Source organism: Hyalella azteca, unplaced genomic scaffold (genome assembly GCF_000764305.2).
Source record: "Hyalella azteca isolate HAZT.00-mixed unplaced genomic scaffold, Hazt_2.0.2 contig10602, whole genome shotgun sequence".
NCBI lineage: Eukaryota > Metazoa > Arthropoda > Malacostraca > Amphipoda > Hyalellidae > Hyalella > Hyalella azteca.
This window is the reverse complement of record NW_025940635.1, coordinates 249525-273011: the sequence shown is the minus strand read 5'-3', so window position 1 is coordinate 273011 and position 23487 is coordinate 249525. Positions and strand designations below refer to the sequence as shown.

Sequence of the window (23487 nt, the reverse complement as noted above, 5' to 3'; positions counted from 1 at the left end):
CAGTGTCAGAGCGACCGCGGATCCGACTTTTCTCTTCTTCCCCAGGAAATTTCGGCAAAAATTCAATCCCTTTTTCCTGTCACGGCCGCAAGATAAAATTAAACGCTTCAAACTTTGTGCCAACTTTTCTGAATACTTCGAACTCATGTATTAAAATGTTTTCTTGCAGCCTAAAGTTTAACTGTTAATTGCTAGTCTGTGGAACCTTGTGGAATTTTAAGAGTTTCCGCATATTGATTTTTTCTCGATTTTTTTTTCTATCAAAATGAAACTTTTTTCGTTGATTTGGAAGATATTTCCATTGTCTTTGAATTGTTGAATTCAGGGAAAATGTGATCCAATCGTAGCTTAATTCATTGCTGTCAAGACTTCATTTAACTTTCGCGACAGCTTCCCAAATAACACCCATGTAATGTGAGTAACGGATTTTCGTTAAACAAATAGAAGATTTTAAGTGTGAGTGCAAGTTAGCTGAGGAAGCATAAGGACCTGTTTATCTTCGAGCGGTAAACATCATGACTCGGTGAGTAGGATTTGCTTTGCACTGTTTTGCACGACCACTTTTCTTTAACGAGGTATTACAGCAATCGAATAAGTGGATTTCGATAGACAGAGTACGTTCGAAAAGAGTTTATTAAAATATCGCCTAAATTTCTTGATATCTAATTGTTAAAACATTCATTTTACATTGTCAAAATCTGTATGTTGAAAATTTTTTCGTCGTATTCCTATGGAGAGTGTCGTTATTTTTACACAGAAACGTGAAATTCCCTAAATGAAAAGACTATTTGTCTGAGCAATTTATTTGGAATGCTGTGCTTGCTTCAAATATCTCGTCGCATTAAAAGCATTTAATTTTATAAACATTATCACTAGCATGATTATTTTCATCTAAATGAAACCCACGAACGAGTAACAGTTTCTGTTGTTTTTCCTAAGGAAGTAAAATGGAACATTTTGAACGAAGCGACACACGCCCATTACTGTGATTTTGAAATGCACGGTGAATGAAATTTATACTTTTTCTGAATAAATTGCACGATGCTTTTAGAAAACCTTTTTTTTCTATGTATTCACCTAGCGATCTCTTTTCTTTCAAGACAAAAGCCGTTTGAACCGGAAAAACTTATCTTCATTCTATATATTTAAAAAAATACAACTTAAGCATTTATTTTTTTGTCAGATGTTAGGTTCCACAATAGTAAGCACAGTTGTCGGTAGTTTTTAGAATTGCATACATTTATTAAAGCTGCAGTGAACGAACCTAATTCGGCCGACACATAACGAACCTCGGCCATTTTTAAAATAATCCTTATCAATACACAGATTTTTCCGAATTTGTAATGGATTTTTTTTAATTAGGATTCCTTAGCCTAATCTAGTCAAAATAAACAATGGCAAAATACTGTGGCTTAAGCACAAAACATCGTTAATATCTGCAGCATAGCCCTTATGTCAGAAAATATCATCTAATACTAATAAATAGTGTGACTGGAAAGGTGCAGAAACAATCGTTTGGACGCGAGAAACAAAAGTGATACGTCAATCGGAAAAATAATTGGAAGCTCATCTCTAAGTGGCTCCATTAAAAATAAACCGGCTCTGGTTGTCGCCGGTTGCTTATGAGCCGTTTAATCAAAGGTTAAATTAAATCCGTGAAATCAAAGCAAGGTTAGCCCGTTCATTTAGAAATTTCATCCGGCGATATGAATGATCCGAAAAATGGTTTTGGTTTGACATGACTTGCCTATGACAAGTTAAGCGTGGACAGTCCTTCATCTGCGTTGATTCTAATGGTGATTACTGCTATGGAAGGCTACCGCAAAGTTGTGTCTGAGATCTTGCCCAGAGGACATGCATCCAAGTAAGTATGAGTTCATAATTGCATAATCGGGTTTGTACTTGTCATTTTACCAGTGTCAATATCTCGAAAAATCCAAGAAGATAATGCCTGACCGGGTTGTCTTTTCTGTTATCTACTGAGATTGAGATAATTATTTTCTAAATGTATAAAGTTTATACCAATGAACCTGTTAGAAATATCACCTTCAAATTATTCCGTCGACAGCTCTGTTGATATAACATACAATACAGTAATAATAATAAAGTTCAGCTGTAAAAATGTCTGTGTTTGAAAATTTTTGCCGGAAATACACAGGGACAATATTGAAGCTTGTATCCACGATGATTTTCTGGTGGAACCATATGAAATTTCATGAATGGAGTTTGCCATTAGGAGTTGGATTTATAAATTAAAATGTTATTCTTAATTCAGCGAGTGTAAGTTTTACTAATAAATAGATATATGTTCTTTGAATTTAGAAATGGATGATAAATTGGGTTTGATTGCTAATCTAAATCGAAAGATGCAGAAGAGAGTTAGATTTGAAATTAAAATGCAATTTATGTCTTTGATTTGCAAGCTTTATTCAAAAGCAAAAAGTTCAAGTTTCCTTTAGACTCAAAAACAGGACTTGAACCGGAGTTCCGTAATAAATTAGAGTTTTAATGGGTCTTTCAATAATTGCGGAACTCTAGTTTAAAAATTTTTAACTTTATTAGGGATGATGTGGTGGGAGATGCCAGGAGGCTCAAATTGCAAGGATTGTTCATCCTGGGCAATGCAGAGAAATTATTATAGTCTATTAAATATTAGTGAAAGTTTGTGTGATTTGAAGCAATAGTACGGAAATTTATGAGAGCCATCAGCTTATTTACAATACCTATCGTTCGTACAGGGATTTCAACTGAATGCGATCTGGAATTATAAGACATTGTAAGAATTTATATGGTCGGAAAGAAAATTTGGATTAATTTCACTTTTATTAATTGATTTTTCCTCAAAACATGTTTCAAGCTGCGGATCGAAAGATAAATGGGAATTTTTTCTCACTATGTATGTTTCTTCAGTTGTTTCTGTCATTGACATATATTTCAGTTTGAAAATTAGCAGCAGAATCTGGGACAATGGAATTAGGGATAACGGGATAATGGATAGCGGGATTAAGTATAACGAGGTTATAGGGATATCGGGATTAAGGATAGCAGGATTAGGGATAACGGGATTAGGGATAACGGGATTAGGGATAACGGGATTATATGGATAGCTGGATTAGTGATAGCAGGATTTGGGATTGCACTATTAGGGACAACGGGATTAGGGATAGCAGGATTAGGGATAATGGGATTATGAATAACAGGATTCTTAAATCTGTGACGGGCAATGCCAGGTTTAGTCGCAAGTTCGATATAAAAATCAGAAAAGGCTGAAGTTCGTTCATCAGGCGAGTCGAATTTTCCGGTAGTTCTTACAATGGTCGCTGCCATTGCTGAGTTTCCTGTATTTTCTGGATTAAATGGGCTCACGTTGTAACTCATCAGGAGCAGGTGAAATTTTTTCTTGAGAACCTAAATTAATGTCATCTGATTGTATTCCTTTGAATATTCGATGGTAATATCTTGTTCTTCGTTGCGTGGTTTAGCATTTTTTCTCATATTTTAATGTAGCCTTCGAGCACATATTCACGATTGTTTAATTCGTGCCCGAAACTCTTAACCATCAATAAGAAATTGAAACGAGACAATAAGTGCACTCATAACGACGTTGTCTTTTGTGTACTTTTTGATTCTCCTACGAGGAAATCCCCTTTAACGGCGTTTTTCTTGTCGTGATCGCAAAATTAGAACTGGACTGTTTTAAGAAATTTAAAAATTCAATTGATTGGTTCAAAAGTTCTTACTAACTTGCCGTTACCCTTGATACGGTCACTGAGCGAAACTTCTTAGTTTCCATCTGATCATTTCTAATTAGTTACCTCGCGCAAGATTTAATACATTTTCGATAATAATTCTCATGGGTTCAATTTATGATCCCTTAATTCTGTTCAATGCATTACTTTGAATTATCATTCCGCGGTTAATCACAGTCAATTAAGATTGACAACTTAGCCTATTTATGTTTGATGTGAGTCTCGTAGTTGACTTGACGTTGTTACTACTCTCTGGAGCCCAAGTGTGGCTCTGGAAGTGAGCAAGAGAATATGGAGAGGATGCTGTGTTGGTGCATTAGCATTTATATGGCGGCACACGCGGAAGACTGGCAGACTTGAGTCCGCAACTTCAGCGCCTCTGAGCCCTTTGTTCGTCCATCCGGCTTACAACTTCTTAGGAACTTTCCAGGAAGGGTGAAGAAGATGACGCTGAGTGAATTGAAGCATCACAAATCCAATACTATGAGTAACTCACACATCACTAAACAAGAATAACTTTTGTGAAGTGTCTTGGTATATAAGAAATGGCGAAGATCAGGGAATGTAATCCCAACAACCGCAGTTTATTTTAAATGGTCTCACTTATACCAGTCGGTATTTAAGATAGTTATACATGAGACTCTAAAGATAATTCATATTATTGGTTATTTCAAATTACACGAAACAATCTCGATGATGTTGCGTATTGGTGATATTGGCATAATTAATAAGTCTGAAAAGAACACATTAACTACAGAGATAACTCAAGAGACGAAGTAATAATGAGAAGACACTGAAGTGTTCGTTGTAGATGGAAAATATCAAGATACGCATAGAATACTTACTCCTTCCCATTCAAGCATTGAAATAGTGCTTAATATGAGTGATTGATGATACTAAATAATTCAATCGATTCATTTATTCCATTCAATTATTGATCCTGAGTTCTTGTTCTTATGTCAGTGAATTACTCGGCGGCAGAAAGAAACTCCATTTTTGACGCTCAGGGGAACGACTTCCACTGATGTAGAATTTTTTTTTTCGAAGTTTTTGCTCAGGCAAATAGCAAAATGGCCACTTTGGTCACTCAGATGTCATGCAGAAAAATTATTACAAAACCCCAGAGTGTGAGATTGAGATCTTGCTGTGAATGATGACAATATTCACGCCTGCATTATTATCGCAATGAAATGAAACATTGTTTCAATGCAGAGTGATGCATCAAAAGTAGGGAATTTTCAGACCATTCAGATGGTGTCAGGGAATGTATTATGACGATAATCAACACCAGCATTGATTGAGTAATGTTTTCGTTAATGAGTTTCCGTGTGTAGACTTGAACCATGGAAGCGTTAAGACAAGCATCTGAGACGTTCCCGCGGAGTTTTTGATGTGCGGGAGACTGGCCTGGACTGTTGACGGTATGGGCACGTTGCCAAGCCTATAGGAAGGCTGCCGAGTCAGAACAGCCCTACTGTCCTGCCGCTGCCTTCGCTGCATGCCAAAAGCCGCAGCCTCCTTTTAAAACTATAAAAAGTTCAGCCTTTCTTCGTGAGAAATTCTTGTAATCTCAGCTTTTCTCCCAAAAATTATTTCGGGAGAGTGATTTTGAAAGCTCGCGGGCGGTAAGGAAACATTGTTTTTTTCTTGCGTGGGTTTAATTTAAGGATTTCCTATCGTAGAGTTAAGAATTCTGAAGAGTCATCTATTCGTTGTGAAATAGAGAAAAGGTTGTTAGATATTTACCATGAAACCCATATTGTCTTTTTAATCTATGAAATTGCCCAATAAAACAAATGAACAGCAGGCAAATTTTTGCCGGCATGCAATTCACTGTAATGGGCACACAAGTATATTAAATAGTAACAATTTCATATTGTAAATAATTAGAAAAGAAAAGGCAAATGTATTTTCTTCAGCAAATTTTGTCCCTCCTAAAAGTAAGTTATGACTAAATAAATACCTGTGCCAGTTTCAACATTTTGGTCTTCGTAATTCTATTTATCGCCGAATAAGCAAATTGAAAAACAAAAAAGCTGTTTTTAAACTGATTTTTTAATGTAAAATGTTCTTGATTCTTAGCTCAAGTATTGCGAGCAATTCAGCCGTTATTTAAACCTCAAGCCATTAAGCCAAGGACACTTGCCAGCCTTTCCGGGTAGGGAAGGGACATCCTTAGGCCAAATTTAGGCAGTTGGGGAAGGAGGCCCAGGTCCCGAGGGCCTCAAGGATGGTAGGTAGCTATTATAGTCAGTCCTAAGCCCAAGCCCAGTGAGGCCTTCAGGAACTCTGGCCACATCGACGCAATTTGTCTTAGACGCCATGGCTCGAGCAGCGCGCTTTGATAGATCATTCCTTAGCTTCTTCCTGACAGTGACAGGACAAACCTCTAAAAAATACTAGAAAATGATTTAATGATTATTCTGGGCTCCCTGGGTAACGGTTAAAGTCTGAATAAATAAAAAGAGAGAACTTCCAGGAGGTAAGCTTGCTTAACGATCGAGTTTCTGTCACTTAGCCCTCAATGATAAAAAATATGTGACAAGTGATGCATGGTTTTGAATTTTCAGATTCTATGTGAAAAATTCGCTTCGACTAAAATTATTAAATTATTTCCAGTAAATTGGGGTAATTTTTAGCAAATGTACCAAACATGAGCAAATAAGTAATAAAATTCAAATTTTGAATTTTTATGTTATTATTTTATACTTCCAATTTATGATAGATTTACGCCCTATTAATATAATTTTGCTGATTTTCCTTGTGTATTTACGATTTAATAAATATATTGAAAAAATAAAACTTATTTGTTTAAAAAATTATGAGGAATCTGGGAAAGTGTCAGTTTCTTTTAAAACGATTGCATTTGGGTGGAAAAATCTTGACATCCTCTGCGGTCACCCAGTGCACAATGTGTGTCTAGCACTGTAGCTTTGGGGAACGTCGATAGTCTTACGCGATATTGCGTTTCTGGGTGGCAAAGTGGGTGAAAACATCTCGATAAATATATAACGATCAGACCATGATACCGAGTTTATGGCCCTTTGGATGGTGTTTATGGTCAGATTAATGGCATGAATAACCTTGATAGGCTGAATAACGCGCTATGCCACGCTGGCGAGAAACATGATATGTGCACCAGAACGAGTAGGTTTGCTTCACTCATTACATGAGGCCATACTTCAGATTTAATTCATCATTGGTAGTAAATGTAACATTCTTCTTGTATAGTCCATGGTTACATTATGAATGACCATATATTTTAGTGATTGTTGTTCCTTGAGAAACATTGAGTACGAGGTGAAATGGTTGAATAATAGATATATTGTAATTAATCTTGAATATGTTTCGTGTTTATTTGTTATTTCGTCGTCATCGTTGAGTCGATGCAAACTATTGTGATTTTTGTATTTTTTATATTTTTTTTCTTTAGCAATATTATTGTGGACTACTGAAGAGTCCTTCATTCGAGAGTAAAATTTAGCACACTTGTTATTTTTCTTTGCCCACATTTAGATTATTTCTCACTGTAAATTTACAACTTCGATAAGAAAATCAATGACATGTTTGTTTCACTGGCCGCTCGATCTTTTTGGTTGTATTACGACAAACCTCACAGAATTTTTATTCAAACGCTCACCGAAAAAAAATCACAATAGCGTTGTTTTTATAAGCAAATTATGTGTTTAGTATATAATGACCCTAAAACCAATAACTTTGGTGTGTCAAGTCAATATAAATTAAAATCAAGTCAGTTAGCTGTTGATGTGTGGGTAAAAAAACAACGATTCTTTTAGCTACTATCACAAGTCCAGGCTATTCCTATTTCGTTTCGTTTCTGGATTGCATTCACTCACACGTGCTCGAATGTCATCAGTGCAAACAAACCGCCGTAGAGTGCTGAAAAAAAAATCCAGAAACTTTTATAAATCTCGCGAGACAAATCATAGGAAGCCGGCATCAGAGAAGGCTCGCTGGCTGCGCGTCATCAATCACGCAGGAACAGACCAACAAATGCTGGCGATGAGTCGACGTCGGTCCTGCATCGGTTTCCGCAGATGAAGGCAAACTGATGGCGAATGAAACAACCGTGTACGGCAGAGCCCATGTACAGCAAGCTAAAATTAATTTCGGACTGCGTGTCCGAATGGGAGTTATAAAAATGACATGCAATAAAAATTTTTAGAAAGCGATGTAAACTGTTTCTGATTTTCACTAATTTTTTAAGTTAACTGGATTTAAGTTTTGCCCAACCTTCGAATTGTACACCAAAAAATAGTAATCTAAATTGTTGTTGACATCGGAAAGAAGTTTCTGATGAGATTTTCTGAACTATTAATCACCAACAACTTAAAATCTACACACAAATTATTGATGGCTTTGAGTTTGCTTGGTAAATAGTGATCAAAATTCGTGGGAATTCAATATTGTGCTTTCAACATTTTTAAATTAATTAATAATGAGTAATATCGATTTTTGTGAGCTGGACTCTACGAAACATTTTTTCATCTTAAAAAACAGTCAAAAATTGTCGTTTGATAAATTTGTTTATATATGGAACAATGTTCGATAATTCTTGACGATCTCTTCAATATTATCATTTCTCTAGGGTCACGGTGTGAAATCCAAATCGGTTATCATGGATTCATTCTAAATTTATTGGAGAAATATATTAGCAGTCGGTGCGGAATTATATTCTATTGGAATCGTCACAAAAGGACACAACTATTCTCAAGTCCAATTTCAAAGATTCGTCGGTACGTTACTTAAGTCAGAAATACTTTGGAAATTGACCACAAGTTCGGTTGGCCTTGACTATACAGTCAGGAAGGAATAATAAATGCTTATCCATTTTGCCATGAAATATTCAGGTATTGCAAAATAGCTCAGTAATTATAAAATATTTAAACGCCGCATCAAATTAGCTTATGTGTTAAAACCTGTGTTTTTCTTGGGGAATTGAAATAACAATAACAATGTATTACAAAGCTCGAATATCCAAAGGTGCATCGATAATCGCCTAAGGTGCATAAATTTTTCGCCTTTGAGCTCAGAATCAACCAGAAAAATTCCAGCGACTGAACAGGCCTCCAATTATGAACATAGTGACGGGAACGTACCACTAAAATTATGGTATTGGTCGTGACCACCGCCTGATGTAGAGCTGGCATGGATCGCGTCTCAGGTTGCTATGATGCACGCACTCGCTACAATAGCGGGTCAGGGTCGAATTGTAGAGCTGTTTGCACCAGTAAAAATAACGTTTTCATGATAATAACACTACCAAAGCTCCCAAAAACCGCAATAAGTTATGGCCGTGCGAACATTATTCTCTTATTCGACGGTATAATAAAACAATATAGAATGAGACCGTCAATAATAATTGACGGTCTCATACTGAAGTGTTGTTTAGTCACAAGTTTTGATAATTGATACAAAGTCTTCTGAGTTAGTTTTTGAGATAGATTATTGAACGTGATTTTTTCCTTACTGATAGCAATTGTGTTAGAAAATTGTGCGCTAAAAACCGCTTTTTGATGCTTCATCATTTGATGCTTCTTGATGCATCAAACCGCTTCTTGATGCTTCATCATACACTGCTATAATATCCGTGTGCTCTGGTGACACACTAGTTCTCAAATGTCCAATTCATAATCATAAATTTTTTAAACAATAAATATCTTTCTACTTTAAATATTAATGACACTTATATGGATATCTGAAATATTTGTTAATATACATTTTTTGAAATATTTTACTACCATGGCTCACAGTCTCAAGGTCGGTGTCACAACTTGACCTTCTCCTCCCATCGTGTCTCGTGAAAGATGCAAAAGCCACTCTTCCTTCAGCAGCGATTTGCACCAGAGCCCGGCCATGAGGCCTCAGCTCATATCAATAATTCAAAGCCTTGCAGTTTTCACTTGGTCGAGCAGCCGTTGAAGCTGATGGGCCCTCACGCCTCAAGCTCCACTTTTCTGAGACTGGCTCAAGTTTATTAAAGGATTTTGTCTTCAATAACTGAATCGAACATGGCTCAATCGCGTCCGAAAAAGGAAGCTAATTCAGTCATGCTGCAAAATGGAAGTTATGAAGCAACCTTATATTGGCTGTCATTTCATAGGAAGAAACTATCCAATTCAATATATTGATAATTTTTGTGCTATACTGTACCGCGTTCAATGCTTATCGTGACCAAAGCTGGCAAAGACAAACACCATCAGTAGGCCAGCGATTAGGCTGAACGATGAGGTTCTTGCCTGACTCGTTAAGTGCAGCAAGCGTGTTGCCTGACAAGTTAGCCGCATATTAAAGACAAAATTAATGTAGTACTACTTTTTCTTTCACCAATAAAATTTTCTATTTCTTCGTTATGAAAACGATGTGTATTCTCTCTGTCGTTTGCAAATTTATTATCCAAAAGTTATTTGCATCGCTGCTGCCATAATTCCACGTAATTTGCGTTCCTGCGATACTCTGCGTCACCAGGCGACCTCTCTTTTGGACTGCATTTAAATCCTGAGGTTGCACTCCAAGGATCAGAAATAGTGTAAGACAGCTTCGTTCATGATATCATCGTGTGTTGATTAGAGTTAATCCAAAACAACGCTTAAATCAAAATTGAATACCAAATTAAGAATACACATATGTGCAGAATGGTATTTTGACAGGTGTATGCAAACGGATTTTTACTGTCCTCAATGTCCAACCGGAAAATATTTTACTGTCCGTAGCTCCTTCCAAATTCCTTTGAAGTATCGTGTCAACATACCACTAGTTTGTAAATTGAAGCCAATATTTCATTTGCAATGAAAATGATAACGTGTCATCCTTACCCTGTCAAAATTTTCGTGCCGATTAAGGTCGTTTTAGAGGAACTATATTCGGCTTAGGGGTGAATCAGGAGCAAGTCGGCCACGTAGGGTGTTTTGCTTCTATTTTGCTACGGCAACCGGAACCTAAAGCGGACATAGAGCTTCTAATTTACCCTGTCATAAGAATTTGGGGCGTCCGTGTGCCAGCAGCTGACAGGTCTTCGAATTTCGATAGGGTATTGTCCGTGTTGCACATGAGCTGCGTTGAAGTTGAACACAACGTTTTCAAGCGCGTTATCTCCAGAAGATAAATAGAAAACGATAGTTAACCGCTCGTGTTCGCTCAGCGTCTCAATATTTAATAAAAATTCTTTGAATTGTACCTCATGATATTGCTTTATCTTACTTCAGTTCCACGAGCTAGGATTGAACATCATCTATAGAAAGGCGTAGTAGTCTACAACATTGTGTTATCGCACTATGGTAAGACGTACTAGGTGCTACTAAGAGGCCCTGAATTTCATCTATAGAGACGTATGCCAGATATGAGTTACTGCCTACCGATAAGTCAGCGGCCTTGCGCTATAGATCACTTGAGGGTGTCAGGAGTACCAGGAGCGTGCGTGTGGGGCGAGCTGTGCCCTGAGACTGATGTCACCAAAATTGCTGACTCTGCTAAACTTTGGAACTAGACCATCAGCGATGGCTCCAAGACAGCTGATGTTGCTGCTGCCGGCAGAGATTGCTTCTCGTGTCAAAAGTAATGGCGGTGCATTAGCCATCTTTGTCACGTTCGTAGCCCATCCAATTTGCTATAGTGCCTGGTCCTCTACGGAAAGGTTTATTAAAACAATAATAAGACATATTTTAAAACTTTTTAATACCAGTAAGAACACTGATTGCGAGCATTCTCTCTTCAGAATAAAATGAGAGCTTGGTAGTAGAAAGGTTTGACGCCAACTAATGTTTTTGATGGCTTTAAAACCGTTAGGGATAATAAAAATTGAATGCTTGTGCGTAAAAGAGTAAGGGCGGGAATGCGTTCTTTCAAAATTTCCTGCTTAATTTCTCGGAATGGCATTGCTGTAAGGTAAAAGAATGCAATTTAAAAAAATTATCATAACTGCTGTGATGTCAAAAATCAATTTCTTCCGAACGAATTCACTGTATATATTAACTTTAGGAACAGTCTTTGAATACAATTCAGAAAATCGAATGCGAGATCGAAATAACAAATTAGAGAAAATCAGAGGCAAGAAGTCGATGGAGGGCAGATGGAAAAGTCTTTGAATACAATCCAGAATATCGAATGCGAGATCGAAATAACATATTAGAGAAAATCGAAGGCAAGAAGTCGATGGAGGGCAGAGGATGCAGGTGGAGAACGTTGCCTCGGCGAGCAGCATCGCGGGAGATGAGGCGGGGGCGTTGGAGATGCGGGAAGATGGCTTGGGGGAGGCGGGAGCGTTAGGGTCTCCCGGCCGTCTGGCTTCAGTAGTGAAAGCCACGTCAGAGAAGGTGCTTGACGCGCCGCTACATGTAGGAGCGCCTTTGACTAAAGCCTTGTTATCTTAAACGGATTCTTGATCACCGAAATGTCGGCTTTAGAAAAGAGAAAAATAGCTGGAACCCAATTAGTGCCAATAAGTTGTGCCTTATAGGTGGAAGAGCGAGTCTCTGTGTTGTTATCACTTGAAAATATGTACCTGTTAATTGAGATTTTTATATCGTGTTAGAGTTCAGGATCTTATTTTCAATAATTAAATCCCAGGTTGCAGGAATTGAAGTCTGAAGTCCAAGCGTGCATCACATGGTGTACTAAAGGTGTGTGTGCTCCGAGTGATGTCCCTACTGGAGGGCTGCGTGCATCACATGGTGTACTAAAGGTGTGTGTGCTCCGAGTGTTGCTCCTGTTGTAGGGCTGCGTGCATCACATGGTGTACGAAAGGTGTGTGTGCTCCGAGTGATGTCCCTGCTGGAGGGCCGCGTGCATCACATGGTGTACTAAAGGTGTGTGTGCTCCGAGTGTTGCTCCTGTTGTAGGGCTGCGTGCATCACATTGTGTACTAAAGCTGTGTGAGCTCCGAGTGATGTCGCTGCTGAAGGGCTGCGTGCATCACATGGTGTACTAAAGGTGTGTGAGCTCCGAGTGATGTCGCTGCTGGAGGGCTGCGTGCATCACATGGTGTACTAAAGGTGTGTGTGCTCCGAGTGATGTACCTGCTGCAGCGTGGTAGTTCGCATGACTGTCCACCTCTCAAATAAACTCTGTTGCATCTGTTATCACATTAGTGGGGCTGTACCGCCAGATTCTTGAGACCACACGCTCGAAAATGAGTCGTTGAAACGTCAGCCAATCGCTTATTTAATATTAACTTGAATTTGACACTCAAATGACTCTCAAATTTACTAGCCTCGTGTAACTTGTTATAACTGGACGAATTTTACGGTTGTTTGTGAGCCCTTTCAATAATAATTCATAAAATGTATTTGTCCTGGGTCGATTTCGATCTCTGAACTGAAATTGGTTACTGTATAGGCAACATTTGGAAATAGCTTGTTATAAGCAGTGAATTGAGCCGAAGTGTGTTATTTTGTCATCTTTTGAACTAATGATTTGTAAGCTTGACTTCAAAAATCAAGCCTGAAATTATCAATACTTTGTGATAATGGTCATGATAACGCTCGTATTGCAACATTTTGTTTTTTATAAAGTGAAAATGGGAATGAGAATGTTCAAGATGGGTATTGAATTCATGGAATTACGGTGTAAAATTTATGCAGGATAAAATATATGGGGAATGATTATTGTACCCATGGTTCCAATGAAATATAGGATTTAATTGAGAAGGCTTGCATGTATTTCTGCTACAATGCTTCTTCTCGTGGATGAAGTATTGCTTTGAAATTTATTGAGTTGATACCGAAAGCTGAATATGAAGCACATCTAAGCGAAAAATAAATTCCCAGCGATTTAAGGGGAGCGTCTACCCTAAAAATTATCTCGGCTATTTACAGTCGGATCACTCTGAAACTTGGTACACATATGTAAAATGGAAAAAAACTCGCATTTTGTTTAATCAACGTACAGATATGGCAGTGGTACCGTTGGATAGGGCAGAATGTCAGCTTTAAAATGAGTATAAAACCGAAAAAGTGAAAATTTTCAATTTTAGGGTAGACGCTCCCCTTAAACCTTAGCATTTTTCCAAGTCTGCCGCGTTATTTATTACTGTCCTAACAATGTGTATTTCGTGCTTTAAATTTCGAAGCAATATTCTTTATTTTATTCATGCCACATATGAGTTTACATATTTTGGCTGGACTTGTTTTCTAAAATTTTTTGTAGTAACCCCCCCCCCAAAAAACTAATTTCAATCTCAGAAATCATTGGTTATCTGATGAATAATATCGTGACTATTGATAAATTTCCATAATATTTTGATCGACTTTACCAAGAAAAGTATACGAGTAAACGTGTTAATTAATGTGATGTCACTTAATACGCTTTCGACTCGTTTTATTTACTGTATACTCATTTGTTTATCAAACAAATGATAGTGCTTTCAAATTACCTAAAAAGAATTTAGGATTCATGTAAAATAGCTTAATTTTACTAACGGCTCGGTGTTTCTGTGCAGTAGTTCGAAGCGATGGCAATATGGCGCCATTCGGTCGTGTGACATATGAGAGAACTTTTAATTAAATGCAATTTTGATTGGAGCGATAAAAAAATCGGCGTAAAAGCAAAACTTGAGAGTAATTTTATTATTTACGAAGAAGTTTTGTGCATAATTTAACACTTTAAACAATGGGTGGAGGTTCGTGATGTGAATTTTTGGTGCGAACGTCAAATTCATTTATTCTTTATTCACTGAAAATGAATGACAAATGAAGGTATTGAACCGTGTGCCAATGCTATGTATTTGTGGAAGGATAAGATGATAAAATGTGAAAATAATTTATTTCTCACATTGTGACCAGCAAAGTGACGGTTACAATACTGGTCAATTGAATTTATGAATCGAATAGGCATATTCATTCATACAGTCGAACATAGGCACACATTACCAATTATCGAAGGGAACAAATACACGGGACGTGTTTTCCTGTGTAAGTTGCAGCATATTCTTGATGAGGTTAAGAAGAGCGTCAAAAGTATACCACTCAACCGAGTCTGTTGAAGGCACGCATCGTCAATGAGCGAGCAATGTACTGCCATACTACGGAGGGCCGAGATTGTCATTGCTAAGGGAGAAGGCCCAGGTAATAATGAAGACGCGTCCCTGCCTCACAAGTAAGTTGACTACGGTAAACTTACTTGTGGAATTTATGAGGAATTTTTACTTGGCATTTTTTTTACTTACTTGTGGAATTTTTTTAATTTATGAGAAATACTCATAAATTTAAAAAGGAACTTTCAATAACCAATAAATTCAGGGGATGAGAATGGTTCGGTGTGTAATATCTATTAATAAATTGTTGGGCTTACGAGGCTGTATGTGGGCCACAGTTTTTATTGTTACGGGAAAAGGTGTAAATGAGGGACCAAAATGAAAATTCATGGCTACCATTGCTCATACAGAGTAGATTTTAGGGAATAAATTTAGATTCAATCGTTAAGAAAAAGTTTGTTGGTGAATTAATAAGGTGATATTATTGATAAAATTTATTTCTCGTTAAGGTACAGTAATGAATAAAATTTAATTAATTTAATTTAACACAAATTATATAAAAACTCATTGTAGCATATATCATGTTCATTGGGTTTCAAATTTATGAGATGCATTGTCCTGCAGGATTTCAGAAGAAAAGCTCAATTAAAACTCGCTTCCACCGATCAAAATTTCGCTCCCTCTTTTGTATTGTGTTAGGAGAACCAAATGTATAGCAAAAAATTTTTGCTATATAATTTTGATAGCAATGTCAAATGAGACACGTTGATATTTCGATGCAACAGCTCTCCTTTCTCAAATTGCTAGATAGAATTCAAATAGTTTTAATCATTAGGCGCTCAAATGAAAAAATAACACTCTACTGACATCTTCACTTCATTTCGAAGATTGTGTCAAGAACGTCACTGGACTTGAAACTATAAAATTGATGGAAAAATACACAAAATTGACATGATCAGTTCTGTTTATGAATGTTGATTTCGATGGTTTCATGACAAAGGAAAGGTTTTTTCTCATAAAATTGAGAGATTGTGGGCCTACTGTTTGTGATCGCCAAAAAAATTGCACTAACAGTGGAAACCAATGTTCGAAAACCCATGAGGTTTGACAATGATAAATTATTAACTTGTATGGAAATAAATAAGATATTTTCCATTGGTGAAGGATTACATGTCACATTAAAATCATTGCGTCGACCTCGGAAGGCTCGTTATCAACTCATCAGAGGAATTGACGGTTGTGCAATTTATCCGCCAATTGCCTGTACAAGTTATTTGTTCGAGGAAGTAATTAGCCTTGAACCTGTGATTTCGCAGACACGAGATTTTATGCCGGATCTTGGAATTTACAACGAAAAATTTTCGAAATTGCAAGATGAGCTTAAACTGTTTTTAGCATAATAAGCAATGCTGTGTGGTCATGTCGTGCCATTTGTTCCACCAACTAAGTAGTTGTTTGAAATGAAAAAAAATTACAGTGCAGTTTTTGCAATGCTCTTTTTATAAGTTACTCGTTCCTTAATATTTTCTAACTTCTCAGCTCGAGTTCACGGCTGAAGAAATCGTACGGCTCTCTTCGTTGGGGTCTATCGGAAACCGTTTCCTTCGATGTAAATTCGTCCGAAGCAATAAGCTTTTAAAGAACAATTTTCTTTCCCATGAGTTTTTCAGTGTCTTGTGAATCTGATTACAGAGGAAATTTTCTTGTTGAAATCGAAAATTGCGAACGACAGCGTTTTTGTCTCCGAGAACATTTGGATATGAAAACGTCGCCGACAGACGCATTGACACGTCAAAGTTGCACCCTAGGGCATCCCTTCCGCATGCGTGGTGCGCTTCCAAGCGGCAGATTTATTGCTTCCTCCCTACAGGGCCGAAGAGACAGATGACCCGCCCTGGAAAAGCAAGAAAACGATTTGCGTCGACCAGCGCCAAACGAAAATAAATCCACTGAAATGAGACTCAATCGCCGAATGCGATTTTTATCGTCGAAGACATTTTGTCCGCTTCCCGAGTTTGGCCAGTCCGTATTTTTGACTTCTAAACATTTGTTTATCTGGCCGAGATGAGGGGACTTCTCTGCAGCGCAACTCTTAGGATTTTTTTTTGTGAGAGGCCTTCAGAGTATCACACTGTGATTCAGTTTCTTGCCTATTAACTAAATTCAAATTGAAATTTTTTGTCAAAACATCCGTACACATTGCAGAAAGCATAATAAATGCCACTTTTCAATTATTTGCTCTAAATTAACTATTGATAAATAATTCGTAATCATTTGCAAAGATGAGACCAATTTTACTACAATTCACCTGATTTTGAATTCATTTGATCCAAGTACATGATTGTTGTCTTCCCAGAAATTCTCCAAACTCCAAAAACGAATAAAATAGTACGTATAAAGACAATTAAGGTCCTCGGAACTGAACGTTTTACGACAGACGGAATTAGAAGCTTTATTTTAAAGTTTCCTGCCTCGCAGTTAACATGGGATTTCAAACTAATGGCCTTGCTTTCCAACCAATCGACGTATCTTCCATTATTGTTTCGAGGCAGGAACTAAGGCTGTTCGCCTGGCTTCCTTGTCTTACTTTAACTCTGAAAAATTTCAGCCTGTGTAAATTTTAAACTTACATAATGTTTAAATGAATTTTTCGAATACTCCCATAAAACTATGCGTTTGATTGGTACTTATTTACCACGGTCATCCCACGTTTAACAGATGACAATATACTCCGAAAAAAAGTAACCAAAAACAGTTTTCAATGCCATAACTATATTGCACGTGGGGAGAAACACCTTGCATGAATTTAATCGTTCTATATCATTCATATGCAAGGCCATTGCAATTTGACCAGAGATCTTGAAATTGCTTGAAATCCTCATGCGTTGCCCATGGTTACAAAGCTCAGAACAAATGGCATCGTTCCATAACGAGCTAACAGCCGCGGGAGAGCTTCGCTTCGCTGGTTGCTACAATGTATCACTTGACTATATTCGGCAGTGGTTCCTGTGCGTCGTTTCCCTTTCCTCGTGCAAGTCTTAAAAATCCTTCTTAATGCCCTGTAATTAGTAAACCAACTTCATCTTGTCTTTTTGAGTGCAAGTTGCTAACGATGTCTAGGAGGCGCAGAGACTCCGGTAAATATGCGCCTGGAGGCCGGTGGTGCCTGAGTGATGGCCAGATATGCTGCGACGAACTTACGGGGCATCGAAATAGCGCTAGATGCTCAGCGCCAGCTGCGACATTTTTGTTCGCTAGTATACAATTTGCATTTGCTTTGGTATTTTCTTCACTGATATAACATGTAGAATCTCACAATGCAACATATTTTTCAGCTTTATGAGTGCAAGATTTCTGCTACAAGGACATCTTTTTAATGAAACTTAGAAAGTAAGACGATTTTCTACTACTATAACATCACATAGAATGATCCAACTGCATTTTAGGGTGCGTTGTATAATTTATTTAGTTTAATCATTCTAATTTTGAAACAGGAATAATGTTGGAAATAAATTCATGGAAATTTGTGTGAAAATGTGAATGGCCGCATTTGGGTCCCCATCACTGTAAATTTGAAGTCTTTAGGGCAATTGAGGGAAAATGTGTACCCCGCTGAGCGTCCAGTCATCATCCGCATCAAAAATAGCAAATCTTCCCTACATGAAACTTGCAACTCTATTTTCAGTAGCTTGCCTGAAATCTTCATTGCAGATTAAAAGATTTCTATTAAACTTGCAGTGTTTGCCCTATTACTGGAAATGATTCCTGGACGCAACGACAACATTTGACTTTATTATTTTTTTTGCCGCTTCCATCAGTAAACGAAGTGATTGTGTCGCAATAAGATGATTGGTCCGCAAATAGCCAATCAGAAGCTGGCACTGTCCGTCCGTATACTCGCCTCCTGATGGCTTGGCTGTCAATTTCCAGCAACACTTCTTGGCCTAATTTTTTGGCCCTCGATCATGGAAAAGTTTCTGTACGAGTCGTAAGCGACCTGTTGATGCATACATAATTGCAAAACTTCCTGCAGCGTACGTAGAGCTGCTGCCTTGTTATTTATTTGCGATTAATTTTATTTACTTGCGATGATTAATGTTCTGTAGGTATTAATTATATAAAATAATTCAAGAGGCAATGTCGCAAAGTCGCAAGAGCCAAGGACGCATTTATAAAATGCAATATATTTCCGAGATGAGTAGGAAGTTTTTCAGACGTTCCCTAAATTGTAGTGCGTAAACAGCTTACATGATTTTATCTGAATATAAATAATGCTTGAAAAGTGATATAAATCGCATAAATAAGTTACGAGAGGAAATGACTTTAAATACATTTTCAGCTTGAAGAGATGCAAAACTTTCCTATGTGATGAATGAAAATTGGAGCGATAGTGGCAGTTTTATGTCACATAATTTGTGAGAGCCAGCTTTGTAACACATTTCTCATAGTCACGAAATAAAAATAATAGAGGATCATATACTTCAAACTGACGTTCAATGGTGCATTTCAAAACATTTACTTCTCTCGAAAAAAGTATGAGAATTTTGTTGCTTCAGCCTTCGCTGCATATCAGCATTATTTGATCCCAGCTCGTTCGTCCGTTCTTCTTGAAATCTCAACCGTGCGATTCTCGACGGACTTCTTTAGAAGACTTTTCCGTTTCATTTACTACGTCGATTCCTCTTAGCGGATCTTTTTGAAACTATCTCACAAAGAAGTGTCACTCACGAACAAAATGCCGAGTGATCGAGTCTCTTGAAAAAACCTCGGGCAGAAGAGTGGTATTCTTTGAGTGTTAAGTCTGTGGAAGTGCAGTATTCGTTCAGAGATACGTCTACTGATGGCATTTCGAGCGCAACTTTTGCAAACTTGACCTCGGCTTACGAGCTCGAGAAAATAGGAAGACTCTCAGCAAAGAACAAAATCACATTTTTAGCTTTTTTATGTTCTATCCATTGTTAGTTTGCTAGACGATATGGATGAAGGGAATACATAATGAGAATTCGAAAGCGCATCATGGATGTTGTCATGTGTTGTAATGTGTTGTCATGTTTTGTCATGTGTTGTCATGTGTTGTCATGTGTTGTCATATGTTGTCATGTGTTGTCATGTGTTGTCATGTGTTGTCATGTGTTGTCATGTGTTGGCATGTGTCGTCATGTGTTGACATGAGTTGACATGTGTTGTCATGTGATGTCATGCGTTAACATGTGTTGTCATGGGTTTCCATGTGTTGTCATGTGTTGTCATGTGTTGGCATGTGTTGACATGTGCTGTCATGTGTTGTCATGTCTTGGCATGGGTTGACATGTGTTGTCATGTGTTGACACGTGTTGGCATGTGTTGGAATGTCTCGTAATGTGCTGATGCCTGTGTGCTGGCGCTCGACTGCTTAGAAATACTTCCATCGGAACTTGAATTTGCTGCAAAGCAACCGCCGACTGATGGTTAATACTCGAAATCGAAATTTGTGTGACACGACGATAATGAATCGCGTCTCTGTATCCAATTAAATATACTTTGATGTCTACGTACGCTGCAGGAAAACCAAATTTTATCAAAATCCATCGTTATTTCATACCTTCGTCGAATTTTTTTTCGTACAATGTGTCTGATGTTTCTATTGGTTTGATATAAATTCGATTCCATTGGCGCCGTGAACTGCCGTCGCACACTTTATTTTCAAAGGCTTGCAAATTTTGTTTACCGTTAAAGAATTACCGCAGAATTGTGCCATTAAATTATGAATCTACTTAACCTATCATTCTCTTGTATTATTTTAAGCAACGTTGTTATAAAATTGATTGATATCTATCATTTGGGTTTTAACTCCAAATATTTATTACGCGCATTCTCCACGCGCTTCAGTTCTGTGTAGGATAACCGAGGTATAATGAAAATAATTATAAATAATTTATAAATTTATGTATGAATAAATTTCATATTTATGAAAATAAATATGAAAATAATTCACACAGTATACAGGAATGAAATATTGAAACAAGCAATCATTGGCCACAAATAATCTGCTGTTACCGGAAAATGCAATGTTTATCGTGGAGATTTTTTTTTGCTAAACGAGGAAAAATTACAAAAGCAGAAGAATGTATGTAATGAGTACGAAAATGGCTAAGACTGCATCGACACTATTTAACACATGAGCGTAGGTCTTCTCCAATCATCACGCAATCTTCATCACCAAATATTCATTCTATACACCCATTCATGACGCCTCAGACTTTTTCTACATTTTATAATTTTGGATGACAGTTTTTTTGTTTCCTCCGAAACATGCTAGTTTCTTTACATATTTCTCGCCAAATTGACCGTTCAACATTTTATAAAGCTTATATCCAAAAACGATCTCAGAGCCGTCGTAATTAACGTATCCACAGTTATGAATACAGATTCAATAATTGGCAATGTTGCATGTAGTGTATCAATTATTTAAACATTTAGTTGATTCTGAAAAAGTATCAGCTATCAATTGTTTATTGATTGTACAGTATTGAAAAGAAATTAAATTTGTCCAGTGCTCTTTTCTACGACAAAAGGCTTTTATATTTTATAAAGGTTTTGCTCATTAAAATTGAATTGAACTGAAGTTCCATTGCAATTTGCTAAGAAATTAAATCATATACGTAATAAACTAAAGAACTTTTATGAATTTCATGGAGATAATGACAAGAGATAAGGAATAATTTTATCGATTTGGATGATATTTGTCTTTACGAGATATTACCTGGTTGATTGCCAATTACTTGTGAAACTTGTCCAGGCATCTTCCAGCCTTTTCTCACATCCATGACTGACATTTAAATCGAATAAATTCTACGTTCCTATTATTTTACTCATTTCCCATTATTCATGCTTTCCCCAGTTTTCATGCATAGAACCTTTCCTCCATCTTCCGTCTCCCCTATCATTTTATTCGCTGTGTTTAACTCAGTAACGAGAATTCCATTCTCTTTCAGGTAAGCATTGAAAGAAGTCAACAAAAACCTCAAACAAAATGGATCACCAAAGGTTTGCATCGCAGTCATTCGGTGTCTTTAATGTTGTTGTATCCTTGTTGCTCTGTGTAGGGGGTAGTCTCCGTGTGCCTGTCGAACCATGTTCATTGTTCACTTCTCGATGTAAAAACAATTATTGCGTTTTTGTTCATATAAATCCAACAATTTTTGAGAAACTTTGATTCAGAGAAAGACTAATTGCCATAACGGAAGATCTTACATTGTTGGTTGTTTGTTGCACAGCATTTTCTCTGTCATAGTTTCTGAATGTTTTCAAACCTTAATTGTTTTGGCTCATGGCCGTCAGTTTTTTGCCTGTCCTTGCATCGCGTGTCCACTCAAGTCGACTTGTGTCTATAATTTCCTGTACATAATAACATTTAATGTCCCTCCGCCCCTTTTTATGCCATTATTTTTCATCTAAATCAAACGAATGTTCCTCCCTAAGAGTAAACCTTCTTGATCCCTTACAAACGCCTGACAATAGCCATGAAATGGTAATACCTGCTTCATTTGCGTTTATGCGGCAAAGAGAAATCTTAAAAACTAAATCTGCATTCCTCGAATTACTCTGAAATGCCTCGGATTCTGACTTTGTAGTTATTATACCTGAATAATTTCTTCATATAGGACTGACACAGTTTGCATATATCAAGTTTTTAAAGCTTAAGCTCTTTTTTCTATGGAAAGTAACGCGTTTTTACGTTCACATTGTTTGTTAAAAAATTACATGGGATCAAACTCCGACAAATCAGGCGTCATCAGTTTTTATAAAGCCCTTCGCACGTCGAGGGAACTGTTACATAAATGAGAGCCGAAAAGAGATAGAAGAGTCAGGGCAGCGGTCAACAACTATGTTTACTGTCACTTTGAGGAGACAAATATGGTTGTTCCGTACGCCAACAGAGCATGAGCAATTCGTTGCCATGGAGACTTGATTTGCGAATCGTAGCTGCTTCTCAAAGCTGTCCTGATAGTTGGCCGTCTTGGCAGTTTATCGCGTGGTGAGATCAAAATGATCGGGACAGTTGACGCTGCTGGCAGTTTATCGCGTTGTGAGATCAAAACGGTCGGGACAGTTGACGATGAAGAAACTGTCGTCCTCTGGGTGTCCCTTTCAAAAAAAGTAAGTATTCAGTTGCAACCGATATCATCAGCTTACCGATCCTGTCAATAATTTTAATATATACGAGCCATTTATGCCATCATGTACCATGCCTCATCGGTGTCTTCAATGCTTGGTGAGTTGAAAATAACTAATTATTTTTGGTTTTATTTCAACCAATTCAAAAGTTTGGAGTTGCAGCCATAATGGCAGAACAATCAAACTGTGAGCCTTACGAAATTAAAAACTGAAACGTGATTAAAATCAACTTAAATGTTGATTTTAAAATGTTTAAAATCAACATTTATTTATCAACTTAAATGTTGATAAATAAATGTTTCGTGTAATTTAAAACAGGATCGATAATCTGATGATATCGGATGAAAAAGAATAACAATTTTTTGCGAGGGACATCGTGCAGACGACATATTGAGCTGAACAGTGCATCTAGGATATGGGCGAGGCGGAGTGTGACCTGAACAAGAGCTGAAGAATTGTCCTAGGTGCTACAGATTTGCATTGAGAATGAAAAGTGCCAGTGTAAAACATGAGATTCACGCCAAGTCATGACTTCCTGCTAAATTGAAATGTCAAGCAAACGTACCGGGAACGATATCTCTAAGAAGTACT

The 23487-nt window shown here is 37.3% G+C and overlaps 1 protein-coding gene across 1 annotated transcript in view; it reads left to right on the top strand.

The window, feature by feature from the left end:
- Positions 1-497: 497 nt before the first annotated feature.
- LOC108679625 (innexin inx2) overlaps positions 498-23487 on the top strand; it is a 189603-nt gene continuing 166613 nt past the window's right edge. The window contains exon 1 of the mRNA XM_047882495.1: positions 498-523. Coding sequence (XP_047738451.1) covers positions 516-523 — 8 coding nt within the window. The 5' untranslated portion in view covers positions 498-515. The remainder of the gene's footprint in view (positions 524-23487) is intronic.